Source organism: Capsicum annuum, chromosome 8, assembly GCF_002878395.1.
Source record: "Capsicum annuum cultivar UCD-10X-F1 chromosome 8, UCD10Xv1.1, whole genome shotgun sequence".
NCBI classification, from domain to species: Eukaryota; Viridiplantae; Streptophyta; class Magnoliopsida; order Solanales; family Solanaceae; genus Capsicum; species Capsicum annuum.
In genome coordinates this window covers 171,194,717-171,212,344 of record NC_061118.1, presented here as the reverse complement: position 1 = coordinate 171,212,344, position 17,628 = coordinate 171,194,717, and the positions used below count along the sequence as shown (strand labels likewise).

Sequence of the window (17,628 nt, the reverse complement as noted above, 5' to 3'; positions counted from 1 at the left end):
AGTACTTGTGACTCAAAGACTTTTCCTACACACTAAAGACTTTACATCACTTCTCAACCACTTTTCCATGAAACAAGGGTCCATGTTTTAAGGAAAAGTACTACAAAAGTCAAGTCTTGAAATGTGAAACTTGAAAAAAAAGGCTCAAAGACTTATTCTTCCCCCCTTAAAACAAATTCTATCAATCCCAATTAAAATTGGTCAAGACTTGGACTTTGGAAAATAAAAATTGCAGAAACCGCAACCAATACGCGGCTGCCACGTCATCAATTTACTATTCACGCATCAAATTTTGGCTCATATTTTAGATTTTCTTAGTTTCTTTTTATTTTTCCGTAGTTTCTTTTGTTGGTTCAAATACTAATTGGCAAACTAGTACTCATCTACTAGATTGTTAGTTAGTCTTTGTGTTCGTTCATTTGTGTTTAGCGTTTGTTATGTGCTTTTTTTTCTCTTTTGTGAATTCGTTGTGTCTTGTTGGTTCAAGTCCGTAAATAATTTTTCTTTTGAGTCAACTCAAACAAAAATCTATTCCGAGCAAAAATGGACTCATCCCTTAATCACTCATGAAGTACAAGCCGACTTTCAACACTTGTGAAATCAAGTGTGAGGTAAAACCGAGAGTGAGGATGTGGTGAGGCATTTTGAACTAACAAGTTTGTTTTGTTGTTTGTTTTTGTCCTTTGCTTTAGGTACCATGGCTGGCACTAATTTTGATGCCACATTTGACTGCATTAATGATGATATTGAAGAAATGAAATGGCACGTGGAAAGGCTACGCCAATTGTTACCAAAACTTATCCCACAAAATCCAACTTTCCTTGTCCAAACACCTTTTGCCAAGATCTTCCCGAAGGAAGAGGTGGGCTGCCCCGACCCACACCAAGGTAAAGAGGAGATTGAAACATCTTTGGTACTTGATAGTGAACTTATAGAGAGTGAAGCACTTGCTAGTTCCAAATCTGTCCGTGAGATAGATCATGCTCTCTTTAGGTTTAATGTTTTGTTTGAAGATGATATAAACACTCCTAATGAACCTAGTGGTGAAAATTATGGTATATCTTTCCTTGAAGGCTATAGCCGATATGCTAACCCACTGTGGTATGACAACATTCCTCCTAAAGATGGAAATCTCTTCCTGGAAGATGGTAGTACTCTTATGGGCAAGGAATGTGTAGTCTCAGAAATGAGTACTCTTGGTAGTACTCTTGGTGTTCATGATGATCAATTTACCCTTAAATGTACTTGAGCATGTGAATGAAGTGCTTAAAAATTCGCAAGTTAGTGATGGTGTCTATAGAATTGATCTTGATAATGCGCATGACTCTTTGAACATCTTGTGTGGTAAAAGCATTTCGATTAGTTTTGTTCATAGAGATCATGGGTATGAAAATATTTTTGTGTGTGAATGTGGGAGTGACATTCTAGGGGAAGGAAGGGCTAGCCTCGGCTTAGGCCCTTGGCTAATTATTTCATTTGATCCCGATACCATCTTAGGGTGGGAAAGGATGACTCTGGGCTTATTTTCCTTTTGTCTTGATGCTTGTCCAAGCCACTTCCTTTGTAGCAATTGTACTAATCTTTTCATGATTAAAACAAAGGACCCGTGGCTATACTTCAAATTTGTCCCGTCTCGGCATGGCATGTTGATGTGTTATTTTTGCTAACCCTAACCCGTCATATCATGAGGATGTGTGCTTGTTGTCTTCTCTTGATTTGCAAGGTACGGATTCGAGGTCGAATCCTTTTCAAGAAGGGGAGGATGATACGAGTACGACCACGAGGAGGGACAAGAACAAGTGCATAATGAATCCATCCAAGGAAGTGCACAAGTGAAGTATAAAAGAGGGACTAAATGCACTAAAAACAGCCCCTAAGTTACACTTGATAGGCATCTCACCCTTTAGGGGTATTGTGGTCATTTTGTATTCTATTTTGTAATACACTATATATAGAACCTCTTAGGGTTTTTAGTCTTAGTTTGGATGAATATTGAAAGTTGTAGACACTTAGACATTTCTCTCTTGTGAGAAAGGCTCCTATGGCCAAACATTGTAACTAGGTATTTCAACTTGAGTGTGGAATCACTCGTGTTGGATTCAAGCTATGAAAAGTTGGATGCTTGGGAGATCGAGGTCCCCCTTGTGCCACGTAAGAGATAGGTGAATTGTAGTGTGTAGTGCTAAGGGTCCAAGAGTGGAATATGCTCTTGGGTTCTTAAGATTATGCTTTCATGTAGTCTATCTTTCTATCCCATTGTTTAGTGTAATCTTTTGGTGTTGTTTCTTTTGTTGTTGAAACCGTTGGTTATTATTAGTGTAATCCTCTTGTTCTTCACGTGTTGATCTTGGGTGTTATATACATCATTGAATCTTGTATTCTTCTTGTTGGTAGCGAATCCGAGAGTGGTCTCCAAAAAGGTCCTCGGATCCTTAAGATGAATGGACTGATTTGGAGTGTGTTTCGTATTCGCCCATATCTGTGCAACCGTCCCATACCGACTGATAGACATAGGTGCATACTGGTGATAGGTGATGCACATGCAGGAATGAATGCAAAGTATACCATCAATATCATAACTCATAATAACTGTCCTCAACAGGACCATCATCATCATAATCAACCTCCGACCTTGTCGAGCATCAATATCATCTCAATAGTATCCTTCGAACTCGAACCGGATATCAATATTATCATAATATCCTCCGGCCTTGCCGAGAATCAATATCATCTCAATAGTATCCTCCGGACTCGAACCGAATATCAATATCATCATAATATCCTCCGGCCTTGTCAGAAATTAATATCATCTCAATAGAATCCTCCGAACTCGAACCGGGTATCAATATCATCATAATATCCTCCGGCCTTACCGGAAATCAATATCATCTCAATAGTATCCTCCGGACTCGGACCGGGTATCAATATCATTATAATATCCTCCGACCTTTCCGGGTATCAGTATGTCATCACAATATCCTCCGGCCTTGTCGGGTACCAACAATAAGATCATATTTCGGCTATAATCACGTCATTTATAATGGTAAATAATCATGAACGTACCAAACCTATGCATGCCATCACCAATATTCAGTCAGTGGAATAATAAGCATCATACTCCATCTTCCTCCGTCCCATACCGGAGAGATGTGTATACAAACATATTCATATTCATATTCATAAATCGCAATCACATCATTCATAACTATAAACACTTCTTGGATATTTAATCAGTACTATAACACGGCCCTTGGCCCATTAATTCGTTCGGAATAATCACAACATATAATCATGGCCTTAGGCCCACATACATTTCCGGAACTCATATCAATAATCATATGTACAAGCCATAGCATACCTCTAATCATCTCACATATAGAAGGCATCTCACATATAGGAGGCATAATAAATAAATATGTTATCATCTCTCACACTAGAGACATCTCACATCTAGGAGGCATAATATAGATAGACGTGTAATTGTCTATAGGATATCATATATCAATAGGTCATATGTCAAGACAACGAGGAATATCGCATCTCTATGCCAATTTACATATCCAAAAGGACCATCATCTCTATAGGTCCAATAATCATGCTAAAGGAAATAGCAACTCTATAGGCTAAATATCAAGTCTAAGAGGAAATAGCATCTCTATAGGCCACATAATGTATCTAGGAGGAATACCACCTCTAAATGCCCAATATCACTTCCACATGTATTATCATAACCATAACTAAATAGCCACAATCTTGAAACATCAATACAAGTTACCAAGTTATGAAGTAACCTTATTATATGGTTTACTAGCCTCATCTATGTCTAACAACCGCAATTAAGTCCACAAGACTTAACATAAGCTTAGGCCTAAGTGGGTCGAACGATCCCACTTCTAATACATAATTTCCATAATTAGGCATACTATGCCTCAAACTAGGCTAAGGTATCTAGTTCATTTTCTAGTTATCAAGCAAGCCAAATTAAAGCCTAAGATAGTAACTTCGACTAGAAACAAGAGTACTCAAGTCAACTCTACCAAACTTACGGTTCCAAAACTATCACACTAGCCCAATAAGGCTAAATATACAAATCATGCTTCAAATGCTAAAACCATATTCGAAACATAGCATTATATCATATCCATGTTACAAATTTACCCAAACTAGGGAGACGGCAATAGGATTCTACAAAGGTATTAAGTAATTCAACCTACGGGTCAAAACCCCCATCTAATCCCCAAACTTATATGTATAATCAATACTAAGTCATTCTATCCAATATCAATCTTAACATTCACATTCACACGCAATATATATCATACATCATCCATAAAGAAGAGTAGACAGAAGTCTACCTCAAGGCTAAACCGCAAAACCACACTTCAAGCACCACATGCTTGTCTTCACTTCACAATCCCCAAAATGTCATCACACTATCAAAAATATAATCTACTCATCAATACTATTCTAACGATACACATATTGCACTATTGTGCTTCAGGTCCAAAAACAACACCAAAAACCCAAGTGGGTCCCACATACAGAAATCGCGTTTCTGAGGTCAACCCAATGCTCATACATCACCATGGAATCATAACCCTCAATGAATTGATGAAAACAAACCAAATTTAGGGCTAAATCAAGCCCTAAGCTAAATTGGGATTTTGGGTCAAGAACTAAGTTTCACCAATAAAGTAATGAAATCTTACCTTAATCCGGATGATAATCCTGATAAAAGATGTTTACCAACCTCCCTAGACACCCATAAGACTCAATTTTGAGTTATCATACCCATTTAGGGTTTTAAGCTCTCAAAGGTGAATGAAAAATCCTCAAATTCGCGACCCAGGGGTCTATTGCGAAGAGACGCGGTACTCTGTGACAGTAAAGTCAAAAACTTGTTTCTGATCCTCGGAACTCATCCGGAACCCAAAATATATGATCCAATAGTGAAATTTGAGTGTAATCCACAATTCAAATCCATTGGAATCATCAAAACTTCCATACAAGGTCTTTTAGGCAAAAAGTGGTGCCCACACATATTGTTCCAATTTTACGATTTTCCGACTAATAGGTCGAAATGAGCTCGGATGCATTCGGACATGAACCAAAGTTCTACCTAGACTAAAATCGATATTTCAGATCTGCTGGCGCAGTCAAAATTTTTATCCGAGATCGTTTCGCTGAAGTTTTTGGTCGGTGGCCATTTGGAACCAGCGAAGACTTCTAAACAGGGAATTGACTCTAAAAACCAAATGAACTGCCCGATAACCGAACCGTCAGTCCCAGCAAGTCACAAATGACTTGGGGGAGCTATGGAGAAGCTCAAACTGTGAAGAAGCTCAAACTGTGAAGATAACCATAAATATGAAAAATAACCTGAAGGGTCATTACAATACTGTTACTATAGCCCACAAGATAACTGGATTAAATTTGTCAAGAAAATCGAATACAGAGTGCATCTTGAATTGATCATATGTTGATTGAGAAGCATTCAGTTTCAGATCATATTAGTGAGGAAATAAATAGTACCTGATCATTGTACTCAAAAACATCCTAATAATAGCTGGTGAAAAGGCATTTGATTAATATCGGTATGAAAGACAGTAGCACATGAAGCATCATATGACTTTGCCTTGTATGTCCTTGTGCAGTACTTACAATTTAAGACCATTTTGGTTGACTTTCCATGACTAGAGGAAAGACTCCTCAATTAACATGTACGTTGCTTAAATTAGTCAAGAGAATCAATGGTCAGAGTGTACCTTGCATTGCATCTATCAGATTACATAAATGAGATGACTTTAAACAGCACCTTTATTTGTCAAAACATAAGAATATCTAAAACAACAGATCAGCATGGATGCAGGCTTGCAGCTTGCACAAAAATATTACTTAACCCTTTTATTTTACTTTATTGACGTTTGACTAAGCACAAAGTTTAAAAAAGAACGTTGGCACAGAATGGCGCATGCTGGTGAATGGTGATCGATGAAAAGAGTAAAAAAGCTATATCAATAGCTGATTGAGCTTATTTCTGAATCAATCAGTGATACAGATAATGAACATAAAAAAGTGATCACAAAACGATAGAAATTTCCTTAAAGGGTCACCATCTTCCCAACTTTTGGTCATTGCTGTCATACTAAACCTAGTGGAGAAGTGCTTTGTACACTAGCTGAATTAGTTGGCTCTCTGATGCATAAAATTTTCCTGGTCCTTGAAGGTTAAATGTATATTATGACTTTTAAGCAAAAAAGCTAGGCTACTTGACATTGCAAAAATGATTCTGAATAGTGAAATGTAATTAACATGCCATACTAATGAAACAACAGAGTCCTCTAACCTAATCCAATGAATTGCCAATGAAAGAAAATCCAGAGATACACTATAAACAATGAACGTTATTATCAGGCTCCAGCAGGCCAATTGTGCTTCAATGAAGAAATCACAATAGTATCTGTGCGTTTGTGGCTCCAAACATCTGGTGAAACCATTGCATAGGTAAAACCTGACAGCCCGCCCAGAGTTTGACCTTCTCTAGTCCGGAAAGGAAGCCCTACTTTCCTTCCTTCCCCAGCAGCATCTTCATTCGCTTGACTCCTTTTACATTACCTGGGCACCATCAATCTCGTAACTCAAATGATCTTTACCGACATTGTTGCTCAAAACACGGGCTCAGTGTACTACCGTCATTACAAACAAGAGGTGAGTTGCCTATGGATATCATGGCTTAAGGAATAAATATTTCGGTGCTGCATTGAGTTTATTTAAGATATATACCTGTAAACAACTAAAATAAATGTAGCAAACTAAGCAATTGATCATACTTATATACCTTAAAATATTGAGCTGAGGCTTAAACTGCCCTTGTTGCAAAAACTCTCTCTAGCTTGGTTTTACTTTAGCAGGATCACGACCAAACTGAATGACGATAGGCTTGCCTTTAAACACATACCCGTTCACCAGATTCTGCAATCATTCACTTCTTGTATTAAATGTTTTATAAGTATCATCAAGTGTAGCATAGCACCGTAATATTAGCTACTCTCTAGAAGTCGCATACTTTAATATGAATTTATAAGTATATGATAACACCATAATATTAGCTACTCTCTAGAAGTCGCACGTGTTAATATGAATTTATAAGTATATGATAAAATGATTTTCCTTTGACAGGAATAAGCTGCAGCTGTCAAAACTATTGAACACTGTATTCTCTTGCTCCGGTCAACCCATAAATATTATTTCATTCCCAGGGAGGAATTTCTGTAAAACACCATATGTCATATAAATAGGTCCTTCAAATTTGTGAATAGCAACCTCACGGTGAAACGAAGGAAAACTGAAAATAAGAACTGGCATTAACTAGATACAATGTGTCATTCAACAATCAGTATGCTATCATGTCAATTACTTCAGACAGAGTACTATGTTGGTTTTTCAATAAGTAAGATTAGATTGGAAACATAATTGTACTATTACAGAAAAATAGCTCCAACTTTATCAGGTACTTTCAAAATCAAGGGCGGGTACTTTCTCTCAGTGAAGGATGACCTATGTAGTCATTACAAAATCAGATTCAAACCAATAACTTTAAGCAATACATCAAATAAAAAGTTCACTATGCACACACCACAACAACAACATACCCAGTGTATTCCCACAAAGTGGATCTGGTGATACGGGAATAATCACGGATATGGACTTAGGAGAGTGCGTGTTAGACCCGAGCCTTGGCAGGTGCAATTGAAGTGTAAAAGAGGCCCAAAATGCACCCAAATCAGCCCATAAATTACACTAGATGGGTGCCCACTCTTTGAAGGGCCTTTTGGTCATTTTAACTTATATTTTGTTATAGCTATAAAAGGAACATTGTAGGGTTTTTAGTTTAGTTTTTGGATGATATTAGGGAGTCTTGTAAGACTTGTAACAAGCTCTCTCTCTAGTGAGAAGAGTGACCACCGAAACTAGGATACAACAATAGGGTGGATTCTCTTTTGTTGTTGCTTGCTTGGAAACGTTGATGCTAGAGAGGTGGAATCCGATCTTGTGTCACATAAGAGATAGGTTTATTGTTGTGTGCAGTGTTAAGGGTCCAAGAGTGTCCAGTCTTGGGTTCTTAAGATTATACCTTCATGTGGTCTATCTATCTATCATTTTACCTTCTTGTAATCTTGTTTAGTGTTTGTGTTGTAATATTGTGTTCCTGTTGTTATTGTTAAATCCGAATCTTGTCTCTTCTTGTTCATCATCTTATGTTGTTAATCTAGTTTGTTGTCCGCTTATTTGGTGTAATAAACACCTTGTTATCTTCTTGTTATTGTGTTCTTAGGAAGCCGAGACTTGGTCTCCAAAAGGGTTCACGGATTTCTTCCATTTTGTGGGGTGTTTTTTGGACTAATTTTGGTGTTCCCTTGTTTGTCCGGTATCATCTGGGGGGGGTAAAGTATACGCAGTCCATACCACAACCTCAAATGAAGTAGAGATTTTATTTCCGATAGACCCCTGGCTCAGGACAAATAACAGTATAACAAGCATAAAACATAAAAACAAACAACAGAATGGGATAACACACCCGTAGGTAATAAAAGAAACAAGACACCCACAAGGTAATACTATAAACTATCCATCCGAAATCACATCACTATGCACAGACCATCAAAGGAAACGGAATAAAGACACAAAAGTAATCATAAATAACATACCAAGGCATTTTGAGCAAGTTCAACAGAGGGAAATGTAACAAAAGCTTGTCCACGCATTCTCCCTTCCTGGAAGTGGAATGTCATATAACCTTCAGCATTAAATCTTGAATAAATAGCAAATTACCAATATAACCATGTTTGTCACACTCTCCTTCATCATATTATTTGTGTTTCACCCTTTGTACTTAAGAGTCTCATTTTATCGTTTGCCAATGCTAATATAGAGAAAAAGGTGGGATTATGTAGTTAACTGCAGCTGTAAGGGTGACCTTTTTCTTATGGGTAGTGTCCAGACAACAGCTTGAACGCACCTCAACTATTTTGGGAGCCTGCCACCTCCCACTAAATATGTGTTGCCTCCCACCGGTATAGGTACCGAGGAATTCTGCTACCGACGTTTAGGTAGATGGAAAGAAATCACCTAGCTGTTTTATCTCTGTTAAGATTGGTCCTACAAGGTCTTCACCCACTTCATTGACCACTAGGCCACACCCTTGGATGCTTGTAAGATTGATGGTTTTCTTTATGCAAGAGCAAGTTTTACAATTTAAGATGCATACATATTCTTAATGAGCCAAAGTAAGACGTATCACAGATCAACCTAGACCAACAGAGAAGCCATGCGTCCAAAAAATGGAGCCAAGGCCTCACATGGGATTACCGTAGGGTTGATTTAAATATTATCAATTAACCATATCAAATAGTGGATATATGAAGCCTCAAGTTATAATAGCACTAGAAGAACTAGAGAAATATAGATGAACCTCACCTGCATTAACTTTACTGCAAGACTGGATTTAGCTTCATCGATGCTTCCAAACAAAGATCCTAATGAACATAAAAGATGAGAAGAAATACAATGATTCTAGTGCCAAAACATGAGTTATGTATAAGTAAAATATTTCCGTTGAAGTAGCTTCGTGTTATCCATTTTTTTTTCTTAAAGCAGCTGAGGTATTGAAAACTACAAGGAAGTCTCGGAAAAAAATCAGAAAGGAGTTTTGATTTTGCAATGGACAACATCAAATCAACAACAACATACCCAGTGTATTCCCACAACGTGGGGTCTGGGGAGGGTAAAATGTACCGCAGTCCATAGAGGTTGTTTCCGATAGACCCCCGACTCAGGACAAAAAGACAGTAAACAAAGTCGTAATAAAACACGAAACAAGATCCTAATGCTTACCAAATATGAAGTAAATATCATCAACAATCACTTCTTTTGCTAAGTTCTTCAAGTACAAGATCTGAGAAGGATTCCCAGCACTATAATTCTGCATAGAAGAAAAGCTCATGAGTTAATCATTCAGTCCTTTGCTTGCATTAATAGCTCAACATAGAACGAAATCCCTTTCGTGGTTGTACAGGGACTCCTCCTTTGCGATGTCTAACACTTCAAGCACAAACTTACTGCTTAGCTTTCCTCATTAATAGAACTTTTGGTTTACTGATAAGGAAATGAATAAGAATAGCATAATCTATAGACTGGAAAGATGCAATCTTAATGAACTTCTATAGCAAATACTTGTCAGCTTTAAGTACACTAAGCAAAAACATTTCTTATCGATAAACCAGTGACTACATCTCAAAATGGAAAGCTAAGAAGCTACAATCCGTTAGAAGTAGGTTGTATGCAGCATTAACCTATCTCACAAGCTCATAAACCAATTTTCAAGCAACCCAACTTAGTTCTTTTACTTTTCTGGCAATTTCTCCGAAATCAAAAAGGTTTCAAGGAGATGATTAGCCATCAATCAAAACCAAGACAACTTTCTGGACATTATTTATGGTTTCCACATACATAACTTCAAGCAATTCAATGTAACTAGCCAAGAGAGTCTGTACACTTGACAAATCTTTGCTTAAAACTAGGGGTGTGCATTACTCTTATTAAACTGAAAAACCAAACCAAATCAAACCGAAATTTTAATTTAAATTGGTTTTTTGGTTTGGTTTCGGATTAAGAATTTACTTTTTTTGGTTTTTGGGTTTGGTTTCGAATTTGGAAAAATAAAAACCGAGAAACCAAAAGATCGAGAATACCTGTTCTACCCTGTTTCTTTTAAAGGCCTTGCCCTATATATCCCTACCTCCTTTAGCTCTTATAAATCAACTAAACAATATCAAAAGAAACATGAAAACCAGGTGACAGGATCCCAGCCTAATACTTAAAAGAGCAACTGCAAATTTAGTCTGTAAGCAAGTGATTCATGGGCAAAAGGAAAGGGCCACATATTTCCAATACCTTAAACATAGGAAGTGACAGAATCTCTTCTGGGGGCAATCTTCCACTTTTTAACTCTTCAAGGGTTGTAAAAGGTTTATAATCGTTCTCTTTTTCTTCCACTGCTAACAAAATTGCACTCGCATCACCCTTCTCTTCATTTTGTCCCTGTTTAGGTGCTACTTTAATCTGCAAGCAAGAACCTAGTATCATCAACTTCAATAAAAAAAACAAAGAGGGAGGAGACTTTTGGAGATGCAAGGTTATCACCTGAATTATTGGGTTCTTCTTCTTAACAACCGGCATCTCTTTAGGAACCAAGGCAGCAGCTCTTAATCCAACAGCCTCGTGAGCAACATCCTTGTCAACTGCAGGGCCTAAGATAGCTTCATGTTTGATACGCTTTTTTTTAGGCCTACCGACATTTGGAGCTTCCTGAACCATTAAATATACAAAAACTATAAGAATCTGCCAAAAGTAACTCTAATAGCGGAACATATAGATCATGGCGAAAAATGACAGAAAACAAGAGGAACATAGAGATATAAAGAATTAAACAAGAGAAATACATCATAGAACATTAAAATTTGAGTCAGCTATCCAATATTCTTCAGGTTTATAATTTATTTATGTTTAAAGTGCCAGTAACTGCATTTGTCAAACTCAATTCAAAAAGCAAAAGAATCTCTAACAGCATAGGAACTACTACCTCATCTGAAGACTCCATTTCTGATTCACTACTTGATAGATCATCCATTCTACTCTTAGAGACTGTTGGCGGAGGTGGAGGAGGGGGTGGAGGAGGAACAGACGGGGAGGTTGGTAGAGGTGGAGTTGGCAAAGCCATACGAAATGGTGCTGGAATATTCATCTTGTTCATCAAGTGCAAGACCTAAACCATCTCAAAATATAGGTGTAAAAAGATGTAGATTAGACTATATAAAAAAAAAGATGTAAAATAAAATAACAGACACAAACAGAAAGGATGCGAAAATGAAATTGAGAAAAAGGAGATAGTAAATTGTGAAAAAGAAACCTGTGTGTAGAACCGAGGAACAGCAATAAGAGCATTTACAATATTTGTAAGTATATGTCCATCAGGTGGAGGGTAAACGTATCTGAATCATCACCAGGATAGTCAGCTATATGAAGAAATAGAAGCTGGTTCTGTTTATGAGTACTGAAGAAATAACAGAGCCCTAAAAATCATTAGATCACGCAGAGAGAATTTCTAAATCCTCTTAGTTCATTGTTCTTTTTCCTCTTCTAGTTTTATCTGCATATGCCAAAAGGAACAGGAATAGAGCCTATAATTTACAGGTCAAACAAACCTGCCATGCCTACAGACGCAAGAAGTATTTGCATACAGGGAAAGAAGCAAGTCAGCTATGACTTAAAAGGAAAATCATCAGAAATGTTGTAAGTTATAGATTAGGACAGCCACTTATCCACCAAATTAATATTGAAAAAAGATTTTTAAAAATAAGCAGCTGAAATCATACTCAAGATGAGGAGGAAATGGATAATCCACCCCAAGTCTTTCAGCAATGGGTTCTCTGCCTGGATAAAGACCTGCCCTAGATCCTCCACCAAATTCTTTAGCAGCAGCATCTTTGATCAAAGAGACCGAGTCATCTCCAATCCGACGTTCAATTTGTCTATTTTTATCTCTCTCTGTGCTTCTATTAGCGTGTTCCACTGCTAGGGTTTTACCAAGAAAACGTACCCTAACAACCACATAATTTGGCAATCAGACTTGCTTTGTTAAGATAAATAAAAATAAGACGAAGGCATTTACATATGTCTACCTAAGAATTAAGATGACCAAGAACGGAGAACACTTGGAAAAGATTACAAAGGAAAAAGTACCCATTCAAATGCTGTTGCGCTTGATGTGCCAGACCTTCATCCTTGAAATCCACGAATGCACAGTTCCTCATTCTGTCCAGGACAAAATAAGATACAAAAAACTGATAAAAAGTTCCAATTAAAGGCCAGTTGAGCTATGCACTAGCGAAGGACATGAAAAAACACTGGAACCAACAGTTGATGGCATCAAATATCTGTAATCCTAAGAATTATGATGTTCATAAAATAAACCAAAAGGGAAAAGCGAGGAAGAAACCAAATTCCCATTGCTTGTTAAGAAAACATAAGTTACACCAACAAATGAGCCACATAAACAGATGTAAGAAACATAAGATTTCGAAAAAATAGCAGTAAAATTGAGAAATACGGAATCATTCTTCAGAATACCTCCCACTAGTATAAGGACGAATAGAAGATGCCCCATAATTGGAGAGCAATCTAGAAAGGGTTTCATGAGGAATTGCATCTGGAAGATGCCGAATCAAGAGGGTAGACTCTTTAACTTCCTCCACCGGCCAATGGTAAGCAGACTGAGGAACAGGAGTTCCAGCCATGTAAGCATCCATTCTAGAACCTTGTACTCACTTGAGTTCAACGTTCGATCAAAACGACTTCCAAATTTTGTTTGATGAATCACAAAACTTCCAAATGCTGCACCATAAAAAAAGGAATTAATGGATCGGCGATTTGACTTGCAAAAGATGGTGAAGGATGTTCACTGAAAAAATAAATGCAGGTTGAAATCAAAGCTCATGTTAAATCCACTCGATTAGTTGAAGACTTTTGGCCTAATGTATGAGGGGATCAATTGCGTCCATCCAAATGCGCCCCAACATAAAGTTCAATTCTCAAATGCAGAATAAAATTATCATATTGCAAGTGTAATTACCATTAAAACAGAATGCTAAGATAAAACTAGTATCAGGTAACAATACCCTGATGACACCAATATGGAACAATTCAATTTTAGCTTTTCAATTAAAATCGTTGTGGCAATTAAGCACACAAATCACAATTCATCCTTGAGCCGAGGTTCTATTGGAAACAACTACTCTACATGTCACGGCAGGGGTAAGGTCTGTCACGGTAGGGGTAAAGTCTGTGTACACTCTTAACTCCCAAAACCTCACTTGTGGAACTATACTTACACTGTCTATATGGTTATTATAAATTTTTAGGGAACAACAACAACAACAACATACCCAGTGTATTCCCACACAGTGGGGTCTGGAGAGGGTAAAGTGTACGCAGACCATACCACTACTTCAATGAAGTAGAGAGGTTGTTTCCGATAGACCACCGGCTCAGGACAGAAAACAGTATAACAAACACAAAACATAAAAGCATATAAATTAATACAGTATGCAAAATAAACTAATACTGCTAGCTAATACAGGAAATAATACCAAGATAATACTATAAATTATCTATTTGAAATCATAGACATCACCCAACCACGAACAAGAAACTCCAGACGCAAAAAAGTACTCTCCCTTACTGTTGCAGACGCACTCCTACCCCCTAACCCTGTACCCTAATACCCTAACCCTGTACCCTAATCCGCGTCCTCCACGCCTTCCTATCAAGGGTCATGTCCTCCGTAAGCTATAACTGCTCCATATCATGTCTGATCACCTCCCTCGAATATTTCTTCAGCCTACCTCTACCTCACCTAAAACCATCCATAGCCAGTGTCTCACAACTCTGTACTGGAGCATCTAAGCCCTTCCTTATCACGTGCCCAAATCAATGTAACCTCACTTCTCGCATCTTGTCCTCCACTGAAGCCACTCCCACCTTCTCTCGAATAATCTCATTCCTAACTCTATCTCTCATGGTAAGGCCACACATACATCACAACATTCTCATCTCCGCCACCAACTTTTGGAAGTGGAAGCTCTTAACTGGCCAACACTCCACTCCATACAGCATAGCCGATCGGACAGTCACTTTGTAGAACTTACCTTTAAGCTTCAAAGGCACCTTCTTATCACACAAGACTCCCGAAGCGAGCCTCCATTTCAACCACCCTGCACCAATACAATAAGCGACATCCTCGTCAATCTCACCATTCCCCTGAATCATAGACCCCAAATACTTGAAACAATCCCTCTTCTGAATGGCTTGAGAATCCAGCTTCACTACCACGTCAGTCTCCTGCGACGAATCACTAAACTTACATTTCAAGTACTCCGTCTTAGTCCTGCTCAACCGAGATCCTTTAGACACAAAGGTCTGTCTCCAAATCTCCAACTTATCATTAACTCCTCTCCAAGTCTCATCAATCAGTACCACATTATCAGCAAATAACATACATCAAGGCACCTCCCCTTGAATACGTCGCGTCAAAACATCCATCACCAAGGCAAATAAAAATGGGCTAAGAGTCGATCCCTGGTACAACCCTGTCAAAACGGGAAAGTGCTCTGAATCTCCACCTACGTCCTCACACGAGTCTTCGCTTCATCATACATGTCCTGAATCGACTAGCGTATGCCACGAGCACCCCTCCAGCTCAAAGCACCTCAATAGAATCTCCCTGGGACTTTGCCGTATGCCTTCTCAAGATCAATGAATACCATGTTCAATTCCTTCTTCCTTTCCCGAAACTGTTCCACTAATCTCCTCATGGGGTGAACTCCCTCAGAAGTTGAGCGACCTGCCATGAAACTGAACTAATTCTCAGAGATAGTCACGATCTTCCTCAGCCTCAACTCTATCACCCTTTCCCAAACCTTTATAGTATGATTCAACAACTTAATATCCCTATAGTTGTTGCAACTCTGAATGTCCCCCTTGTTCTTATATAATAGAATCATCGTACTCCACCTCCAAGCTTCAGGCATCTTCGCCGCCCTAAAAATGATGTTAACAGCCTTGTCAACCACTCCAAACCTGCCCCGCAAGTGCTCTTTCAAAAATCCACCGAAATCTCGTCTGGCCCAGTCGCCCTACCGCAACACATCCTAAGAATAGCCCCCTTGACCTCCTCAACCTTGATACGCCTACAATACCCATAATCGTGACACCTCCCAGAGTTCTCTGAGTCCGGCAAACATGAAACCTTTGTCCCCCTCGTCATTCAAAAGTTTCTGGAAATAGGACTGCCAACTCTTCCTAATGAGGGCATCCTCAACCAACACTGTACCATCCTCCCCCTTGATGCAGTTCACTTGGTCAAGGCCACGAGCACTCCGCTCCCTGACCTTGGCAAACCTATACAACTTTTCATCCCCACCTTTCTTCTCTAAAGCCGCAAACATGCTCGCAAAAGTTATAGTCTTAGCCGTCATAACCGCTAACTTAGACTCTCTTCTAGCTACCTTATATTCCTCCATATTCGTCTGTCTCTCCTCATCATTCTTCCTCTCAACCACCTTAGCATAAGTCACCTTCTTAGTCTTCACCTTCCTCGTAACTTCTTCATTCCACCACCAGTCTCCCCTGTGCTTGCCAGATCGGCCTCTAAAGACACCCAACACCTTTCTAGCGGTCTCCCTAATGCAACTGAAAGTCGTCTCTCACGTACTATCCACATCCCCTCTACTCTCCAAGCCCCCCTAGTCGTCAACTTCTCCTCCATTTCCAAAGCACTAGCCAAAGTCAAGCTACCTCACTTAATCCTAGGCCGATCCTCCACTCTCCTCTTCTTTCTTCCCTTAATGATTACTAAGTCCATCACCAATAACTCATGTTGAGTCGAAAGATTCTCTCAAGGTATGACTTTACAATCTCTACAAATCGCTCTATCACCCTTCCTAATAAGCAAAAAGTCTATCTGGGTCTTGGCCACTCAAAGGTAATAAGGTGCTCCTCCCTCTTTGAGAAACTCAAATTCACCACCCACAATCCAAAAGCCCTAGCAAAATCCAAAAGAGAAGCTCCTCCTCTGTTCCGTTCCCCAAAACCGAAACCGCCACGCACGTCATCATAACCTCTAAGAAAAGGGTCAAAAATACCTCTACTTTGAAAAATTGGCCAACTTTACCCTCAGTCATACTGTGAGGTCATATATACCCCGGCCGTTGTGACCCAAATAACACTAATTAATCCGTTTTAAAAAAAGAAACCCACACCCGAACCTGAACCACTTTGGCTTCTTAGTGTGTTTTACTTCTTCCTATTTTTATCACCTTTAGTGAAAATCTTGACTCCACTACTGTGGATATGTTGTTGTTGTTGTTAGAGCGTGATGAAGAAAACCACATAGGAATTTTCTCAAACACGTCGTGTGCATTACACACATTGTGCAAGAACAATTACAACCCTAGAGTTAGATAAAACCTACGATTCCCCATCTTCAAAACAAAGTACGCTAATGAATTATGATTTCAAGTAGGGCATGTGAAGATTGCAAATCATAGCGCAAACGGAATTAAACAAACAAAGATACCATACCTGAGTAACGACTGGACACAAACTTATAAAATGCTTTTTAATAGGCGTGGTTTATAATGTTGAATAAAAAAATATTTATACCCCTCTACGTTATGAACTTATGATGATTAACATATTTCTAGAAAATTCAGATTCGCTCCTTCTAAAAGAAACTATGAGCCCGTTTGTCATAAAAATTATAATTTTTTGAAGTTAAAGTTGTATTTAGCCATAAATATAATTTGTAGTTGTTTTTTAAATTTTGTGAGAGGAGTATGAGTGAAAAAAATAAAAACAAGTAAAACTTATTTTCATTTTTTCAAATACAATTCTGAAATTATATTTGAAATTTTTATGGCCAAACAGATACAATTTTCACTTTTTCACTAAAATAAAATAATTTTTCGAAAAAAAGTAAAAACTTTTCATAGCTAAACAGTTACTATAGTA

General features: G+C 38.3%; 1 protein-coding gene across 5 annotated transcripts; it reads right to left on the bottom strand.

Annotated features, from left to right (window-relative positions):
* Positions 1-6,245: 6,245 nt before the first annotated feature.
* Positions 6,246-17,388, bottom strand: LOC107840515 (U11/U12 small nuclear ribonucleoprotein 65 kDa protein). Of its 5 annotated transcripts, none has more exons than XM_016684397.2 (13): positions 17,200-17,388; positions 13,189-13,452; positions 12,802-12,873; positions 12,435-12,659; positions 11,969-12,050; positions 11,642-11,824; positions 11,203-11,367; positions 10,954-11,121; positions 9,895-9,982; positions 9,478-9,536; positions 8,709-8,774; positions 6,839-6,972; positions 6,246-6,686 (listed from the first exon to the last, which is right to left on the bottom strand). In XM_016684397.2, the coding sequence occupies exons 2-12, from the start codon at positions 13,365-13,367 to the stop codon at positions 6,889-6,891; spliced, it is 1,371 nt and encodes a 456-aa protein (XP_016539883.2). In that variant the 5' UTR covers positions 13,368-13,452; positions 17,200-17,388; the 3' UTR covers positions 6,246-6,686; positions 6,839-6,888. The 5 variants fall into 5 exon arrangements, with proteins under 5 accessions (XP_016539883.2, XP_047251144.1, XP_047251143.1 ...); XM_047395188.1 differs by having other exon boundaries at positions 6,246-6,615; XM_047395187.1 differs by having other exon boundaries at positions 6,246-6,615; positions 13,189-13,455; positions 17,210-17,356.
* Between the last annotated feature and the right edge of the window lie 240 nt (positions 17,389-17,628).

Coding starts and splice junctions, on each gene's coding strand:
- LOC107840515 (XM_016684397.2), bottom strand. CDS start 13,367: ATGGATGCTTACATGGCTGGAACTCCTGTTCCTCAGTCTGCTTACCAT. Junction 12,660..12,801: donor GCGCAACAGCATTTGAATGG/GTACTTTTTCCT, acceptor TGTGGTTGTTAG/GGTACGTTTTCTTGGTAAAA. Junction 8,775..9,477: donor TTGCAGTAAAGTTAATGCAG/GTGAGGTTCATC, acceptor TTCCACTTCCAG/GAAGGGAGAATGCGTGGACA.